The 8,008-nt window shown below is 46.3% G+C and overlaps 1 protein-coding gene across 1 annotated transcript; it reads left to right on the forward strand.

Moving 5' to 3' along the window:
* The first annotated feature begins 2,639 nt into the window (after positions 1-2,639).
* On the forward strand, positions 2,640-6,506 carry LOC139777995 (uncharacterized). The gene is made up of 3 exons (XM_071715718.1): positions 2,640-2,982; positions 3,326-4,595; positions 5,105-6,506. Exons 1-3 carry the CDS (start codon positions 2,640-2,642, stop codon positions 6,504-6,506), a joined length of 3,015 nt encoding a protein of 1,004 aa, XP_071571819.1.
* Positions 6,507-8,008: the final 1,502 nt, after the last annotated feature.

Genomic DNA, 8,008 nt, shown 5'->3' on the forward strand with positions numbered 1-8,008 from the left:
TCGATTTTTCACCAACTCTCATGTTGGAAATGAACTGGCTCATTTTCCCCAAAATTTTATTTTGTTGTTCTAATTCCACTCCGTAAGCACGCGAGCCGCTGTGGGATCCGAATTTTGATTGGCTGTTCAATACATCAAACCAGTTATTAATCAGAAGTAAAACATCCGATAGTTCTTGCCAATAACTGTCTTGCGAGAAAAATCCGTTTCTTCCGCAGTATTCAATGGCCAATGCGTTCCGGCGAGAAAAAACTTGTGCCGCTAATTTCACCGTTTGGCGTTGATGTCCCTTAACATCGAGATGCTTTTCACTTAAATTGAAAGCAATTTTCAAGTCTTTGGAATTTAGTGCGACAAGTTCTTCCAAAATTCGCTTATGCAACATTTTCCCATCAACAAGAAAACCATGGTCAATGAAGTTATTTCTTAATAACTTGATCAAATGAGGAGCATCTGCGAAGACAAAAATCTTTAAAGACTTATCTGCCGGGTGTTCGAAAAAATATTGTTTCTCTCGGGATTCTTTGCCTTGCTGTGACTTTGACATTCCAACACCGATGTTTAGTTCATTCCACAAAGCTATGTTTGTAGGTCCTAAATCACTAGTTACTACCACAACTGTATAACTGATTTTGTGAAGAGCTGTTATAATGTTTAATAAAATGTCCTTCGTCATTGGCTGAGAGTATTGGTAGTAAATTGGCTGTTTCCACTTCGAAAAGAGACCTCTGGCCATCACAAATTGACAGGATTTATGTGGACCGTAAATTTTCTGTTCCCTGCGTTCTAGATCCAATTTATTTGAAATGTAGACTTCATCGAAGGTCAGAACAGTAATTTTGTCTGCGGCAGATAAATCTTCTCCTTTTGATTGCATTATTTTTAAAACATCCTTCAAGACTCCTGGTTTTGTATTAAATGATGCTGCCCAGTTTCGCAGAATGGACTCGCAAGGTAGCGGTAACTGCTTGACTTCACGTAAATATTTATACGTTTTACCACTCAATGATCGAAGAGCAATGGCGGAAGAAATGTCATCTGCTGACCATTTAATTCTCTTAGTGCTCGGCGCCATCAATTTTTTTACTTGGCCGGGTGTAAATACAGCATGTAATATACCAGCAGCTGTATCCTGGCCAGCTCTTTGTTCATTTTTCTTCATGGCTTCGCAATTATTGGATTTCATTTCTAATGCTTTTCTGAGCTGCTTATTTTCCAATAACAGTAGCTTGTTTTTTTCTTCAGCTTCCTTCAAGTGCCGTTGGAGCCTTTCAATCTCACTTTCCGATTCACACTCATCTCTGTAAAATATAAAATTTACGAGTTAAACACAGAAACCATTGACTTCGGCTTATACGAACACCTATTGTGAAGTGGTCGAAGTGTCAAAAATCGTCTAAAATGTATTTATAATTATAAAAATACGTACACATAGTTCCATCCTAACGGCGGGTTGTCTGTGCTACATTCCATATCTGTGGAAGTTTCGGCAGATGTGGTATGCTCCTTGACAGTATTGATGACTGTTGTATTTTTCACACAAGCTACAAGTTCTTCGTACGTTGGGATTCCAGTACGACTGTAACATGCAAAGTACTGTTTAGCAAGAAAACAGAAAGAGAAAGAGATATAAGAGAGAAAGAGAAAGCGATACAAACAGTATTTTGAAAAATATGCAGTAAGATCACTTTCAAACTTACCAGGTGTTTTTTGTCATGGGCTCTGTTTCACCTTTTAATGTACAGCGCCTGTTAACTCTATTTACACCTTGATTTGGTAAATCGAGCAATTGAGTTGGAATCGAGCCAGGCTTCAGTCGACGCATTAATCGAGCCTTGGTATTCAGTATACGTGGCTTTGTCCATTTATTTTCCATGCAGTCCGAAGAGAAATGTCGCTTACATATATATGCTGAAAATTACACATAAGTTTTCAGAATAACACAAATTATATACTGTATACGAATTCAAATGATTCTTGAAATTTACTGCTGTTTATGTTTAAATTTTCTTCTTCTCGGTTGCAAGCTTCGAGCCATTTTTCTTTTAACTCGCGATTTTGCGGGAATGGAAAGAACTTGATGTCTTTCGTTTTCGTAGCTCCACCGGAACGACTTTTGCAATTTCTTACGCAACAAGTCGGCATGATTCCTAGATGATCATAAATACATATTATTTTCAGCAAATATCAACCAATATAATGCCTCTCAACATTAATTATATTTACTACTTACTGCGTATGTTGTATTAAAGTCGCAAAAGTTAAACACACAATATTTTCCGCACAACAGACGCACGCGACGGATAACGGACTACAAACTCAAACTGACGGAAGCAGCTATATTGCTTTTCTCGCAAAACAGGTCGCGCGCTGATTGGTTCAAAAACTGAACGAGTGCGCAGCATCGGGAATGCTTCACCTGTCTACTTACACCATGCGTCCATGCGTCCACCTCGTCGAACAAATCCAAGTCTGCGTCGGTCTCGTCATTCGTAACGCACACGGCCGATTGCCCGGTGTGCAAGGAACAGCACTATATATCAAAGTACCCGCGATTTCTCAAACTCTCGCCGAGGGAAAGACAGTCGACGGCTCGTGATTCGAAATTGTGCCTCAATTGCCTACGACCGGGGCATGGCATGAACAATTGTCCTTCCACGTGGACGTGTAGAACCTGCGGCGTGAAACATCATACGCTCTTACATTTTGATCGGAGTGCTAATTCTGATTCTACGCCCGCATCCGTGACCGCGCCTCCGGTCATTCCGGACTCCGCGAACGCTCCTCAATCGGAGGACAAACCAATCGTCACCATGGCTAGTCTAGCCAATCGGGTCGTCCTGCTTTCCACCGTCCGAGCTGAGGTGATAGACGCCTACGGCAATGCGTTACCCGTTCGCGTATTGTTGGATAGCGCGAGCCAGGCCAATTTCATTACAGAAGGCTGCCTTCAGAGAGGCGGCTTCCGTCGCACCAAGCACAGTGCGACTGTATTCGCTGTAAACGAGACTAAGGCGGCTACAACGAGGGGCCTTACCTCCTTTATAATTCGTGCGCGCGGTCGGGACGATACTCGTTTCTCCATTGAGGCTACTATTTGTCCTCTCGCGTATAACTTCGCCGTTGCCTAATGATAAAGTCAAAGTCCGGTCGTGGAATCATTTGAAAGGATTGCCGCTCGCGGATCCCGAATATTGTGTGCCCGGTAATATTGACATTCTTTTGGGAGCTGAATCGTTTGTATCTGTGTTGCGCGACGGCCGCCGTAAGGAAAGGAAGGGAGAACCTGACGCTTTCAATAAAATTTTCGGTTGGGTACTGACAGGTGCGGTATCCTCAACGGTGCAATCGGCACCCCTGCGCTCGTTCGCTACCACCCTCGAGTCGATCGAGAGATCCGTGAGCAACCTTTGGCAATTAGAGGAGGTGCCGGAACACGCTCCTTGTTCAGAAGAAGATCGGCGTTGCAAAGAGATTTTCGCCAAGACCACATATCGTGACCACTCGGGTCGTTTCGTGGTTTCGTATCCATTCGCGTCGGATCCTCCTACATTCGTCGACTCGCGTTCTATAGCTGTTAGTCGTCTCCGCGCACTTGAACGTCGTTTTAAATCGAACCCCGAGTTTAGAATCGGTTACAATAAATTCATGCAAGACTATCTCGATAGCGGTCATATGGAAGTAATTCGTGATCCATTCCCGTCGGATGGTCATATTTATTATTTGCCTCACCACGGCGTGTACAAACTCGATAGCACTACCACCAAATTACGGGTAGTGTTCAACGCCTCGTCGCGATGCGCGAACGGGCTATCGTTGAACGACACGTTACTTAGCGGTCCGAAATTACAACAAGACTTACTCGCGATCTTGATTAGATTTCGCGCCGAACCGGTGGCTCTCACTGCGGACGTGAAACAGATGTTTCACCAAGTATGGATAAACCCGGAGCAATGCGACTACCAACGCATTGTCTGGCGGTTTTCGGAATCGGATCCTATCCTGGATTACATTCTCAAGACAGTTACTTTCGGCTTAACTTGTTCACCGTTCCTGGCGATCTATTGCTTGCTCCAGCTCGCGACTCTACATCGGGAAGAATATCCTTTAGCGTTCGCCGCATTATTCGAGGCGCTTTACGTGGATAACATCGTGGTTAGTGTTCGTACGGTGGAGCAGGCTTGCGCGCTTCGAGATCAGTTGTTATCGCTTCTCCGAAGCGCCGGCTTCGAACTCAGAAAATGGGCGAGCAGCCATCCTGCCGCGTTGGATGGACTCGACCCGCAGTTATGTAACCCATCCGAGTTATCGTTTGAATCGAGCGAGGATCAATCTCTTAAAGTCCTGGGCCTTCGGTGGTACTCACAATCCGATAGTTTCGGATTCCAGGTTAATCCGTTGGATCGCAGATGCACTAAACGTACTATCCTGTCGGAGGTGGCGCGTATTTTCGACCCTTTAGGATTACTGGCTCCTCTCACGTTTACCGCGAAGTGTTTCATCCAACGTCTATGGACGCTTAAACTGGAATGGGATGACGAGCCTCCCGCAGATATTCGTCGCTGCTTGGATCGGTTTCAGGCGGAAATCGACGCGTTAGCTTCGCTTCGCATCCCTCGCACGTTTGACACACGCAATGTCGTTCGTTGTGAGATTCATGGCTTTTGCGATGCCAGTGAATTGGGCTACGGAGCCGTGATTTATTTACGTTTTGTCACCCGGGATGGTGTGGTTATTCACCTACTCTGCGCTAAATCTAAAGTGGCGCCGCTTCGGCCTGTCACGATTCCCCGTTTAGAGCTCTGTGCAGCTTTGCTTCTTTCGAAGCTCATCGCTTACGTTCGTCAAGTCCTTCAGGGACACCTCGGAATCGATGCTGAGTATGCATGGTCGGATGCCGAGGTGGTCCTTGCCTGGATTCGCTCGTCTCCACATAGGTGGAAGACGTTTGTTCGCAACCGCGTTGCTCTCATTCAAGAGAAGGTACCGGTCTCATCCTGGGGCCACGTCGATACGGAGACCAATCCGGCGGATCATTGCTCTCGCGGACTTTATCCCCGCAATTTTCGTCGTTGGACAAAATTTGTAGAATAATCGCGTATAGTCTTAGGTTTGTAAATAAATTCCGTGCCAAGTCCGATCACGCGACTTTGGCCATTGATCAACTCGAGCTGCATTCCGCATTACTAGTCGTAGTAAAGATCGTGCAAGCGGATGCATTTCGAGAAGAAACAGACCGACTTAGGATCGGGAAAGGGATTCCTAAGCCGCTTCTCAAACTCGCTCCCTTCCTCGATCCCTCGGGCGTCCTCAGGGTGGGCGGTAGGCTCGTGCAATCCGCACTGTCATTCGAGAACAAACACCCTGCACTATTACCCAATAAACATAGGCTCACGGAGCTCGTGATCGACCAGGTGCATCGCGCTCACCTACATCCGGGTCGACGCGCGATGCAGTATTTATTGGCTCAGAGATTTTGGATTCTTGGGGTACACCGCGCTATCCGCCGCGTACTCTCGCGCTGCTATAGATGCTTTCGAGCCAATCCGCGTGCTACTCAACCCTTCATGGCGACCGAAAGAGTCAGTCAGGTCAAGCCCTTCTCGATTACTGGCGTCGACTTTGCTGGACCATTCTCGTTGGTCACTCGCCGAGCTCGTGGCGTCTCCTCCTTCAAGGCATACGTCTGTCTATTTGTTTGTTTCGCAATCAAAGCTGTGCATCTTGAAGTAGTACTTTCGTTGTCCACAGACTCATTTCTCGCTGCGCTGCAACGCTTCGTGGCCCGACGCGGACGCTGCTCACTCCTTTACAGTGACTGCGGCACCAATTTCGTAGGGGCTGCGCGCGAACTTGAAACTCACATGAGCCTTGCGGCGGAGCGGGAGAAAATAAAATGGACATTTAATCCTCCCTCCGCACCCCACTTCGGGGGCCTCTGGGAGTCGGGCGTTAAATCATTCAAGACTCACCTGCGACGGGTGGTGGGTGATCAAGTCCTGTCGATCGAGGAGTTTACTACCGTTCTCGCACAAATCGAGGCCGTTTTGAATTCCCGATCCCTCTACCCTGTGAGCACCGATCCTTCGGATCTCGAAGTCCTATCCCCGGGACATTTCCTCACGATGGAGCCCCTGGTATCCGTTCCCACGCACGACGTGACTTCGCTGCCGATTACTCGCTTGAGTCGATGGCAGCTCGTTCAACGAATCCACCAAGACTTCTGGAAACGCTGGCACCAGGAGTATCTCACTACTCTACAACAGCGTCCCAAGTGGTGGACCTCTGTTAATCAGATCGTCGTTGGCTCGCTGGTCCTCATCAAGGACGCCAACTTGTCGCCCTTACGTTGGAGGCGCGGACGCGTGGAGGCGCTACATCCAGGTAGCGATGGCGTTCCGCGCGTCGCCACGGTGCGGGTGGCGGATGGCTCTCTGGTGCGTCCCTTGGTGAAATTGTGCCCCTTGCCAACGGGCCCTGTTCCACCGGCGACTGCCCCGGTTTAAGGAAAATACCGCGTATTTTGGTGGGCGGGTATGTTTGGCGCTCGCCCCCTGTACATAGCTGCACATATTAGTGTTAATCGTTAATTCGTCCGCAATGGCATTAGCGATCATTCGCGTTACAGTAATTTGTCGTGTTCGTGATTCGACGGTATAGTCGCGCCGTCGATAAATCGATCCCGCGTTGGTGACTCGCGCGAAACGTTGGTGGATCGCGATCTAAGTCAATATTCGCGCGACTCACCCGACTCGTGCTGCCCGCCCGCGGGTGGCATCCCCAATTATTGGAACAAATACTCGCTCGCGCCGGTTCTCAACAGGAGCGCGACGCGAGCAGACACTCTCCCTTCGGAAGTCGTCCGATCAACACGAGACTCTCCCTTCGGAAGTCGTCCGATCAACACGAGACTCTCCCTTCGGAAGTCGTCCGATCAACACGAGACTCTCCCTTCGGAAGTCGTCCGATCAACACGACACTCTCCCTTCGGAAGTCGTCGAGTCAACACACTTTTGGACGTGATCGAGTCTATACTGGAACCGATTCACCGAGAACCGCGTGCCGTGCCTCGCTCTGCTTGCCACTGTTATGTGCATTTTGCTTGCTTGCCTCTTCTGCGTGCCTTTCTTGCCTGCCGCCTGTTTCTACCCTTGCCTGCCGTACATCTTCCCGCTATCACGGAGGGTTTGCCAGCCTACGGGAGACGGACGACTCGAGTACACACCCGAGAGGGCACCGGGCAACGAAACGGTCAGTCGCTTTTGCTTGCATACTACTCGCTGCACGTATTTTATCGTTCATCACGTTGCGGGGACCGAGACACACCCCCGCTGGTCCTTCGAGTCACGTTCAATCGCCAATCCGGGGATCGCTCTACCGCCCCCCGAGCATACAATATATATTCACAATATATATTAAAACATGAATTGTATATACATTTTACCATTATACAACATTGTGTTTTAAATAGGAGACGTAAATAGCAAGTGGAAAATGAGCTCAAAATATAAAAGTACGTAAAACTAAATTAAAGATATATAGAAAAATGTCTAAAAACACGTTTTGTGAAGAAAAAAATTTTAAAACGATAAATTGTTTGGTTTATTTTATTTTCAAATTCTTTACAATAAGTATTGTAACTCTAATAAATTAATGTATTGTAAAGTAAGTCTTAGAAGTGTATATAAAAATATTGAATGTAATAAAGTAAGTGTCATAAGTGTATATAAAAATATTGAATCTAATAAATGAAAAATAATGAATAGATATTAATAATACATAAAATGAAAATTCCAATTAGTATTAAATATGTACAATTATGGATTAAATAAATTGATGAGAGATAGAAATCTGATTGTAAATGTAATGTAAAAAGTAGGATTAAATAAATTGATTAGAGATGGAATTCTGATTGTAAATGTAATGTAAATGTAATGCAATATATAAAAATTAAAAAATGTTTTGTATATAAAATTTATATACCTACTGGTGGATCAATGGATCCTCG

This window comes from Temnothorax nylanderi, unplaced genomic scaffold (assembly GCF_030848795.1).
Source record: "Temnothorax nylanderi isolate EJ_2023f unplaced genomic scaffold, tnyl_v1.0 TNYL_tig0170_pilon, whole genome shotgun sequence".
NCBI lineage: Eukaryota > Metazoa > Arthropoda > Insecta > Hymenoptera > Formicidae > Temnothorax > Temnothorax nylanderi.

What these genes read in the sequence shown, in the direction of transcription:
- LOC139777995 (XM_071715718.1), top strand. Translation starts at nt 2,640, where the DNA reads ATGAACAATTGTCCTTCCACGTGGACGTGTAGAACCTGCGGCGTGAAA. An exon ending in CTTCCGTCGCACCAAGCACA is followed by an intron (nt 2,983 to 3,325) that starts GTGCGACTGTAT and finishes GGGTACTGACAG; the next exon opens with GTGCGGTATCCTCAACGGTG. An exon ending in TTTCAGGCGGAAATCGACGC is followed by an intron (nt 4,596 to 5,104) that starts GTTAGCTTCGCT and finishes AATCGCGTATAG; the next exon opens with TCTTAGGTTTGTAAATAAAT.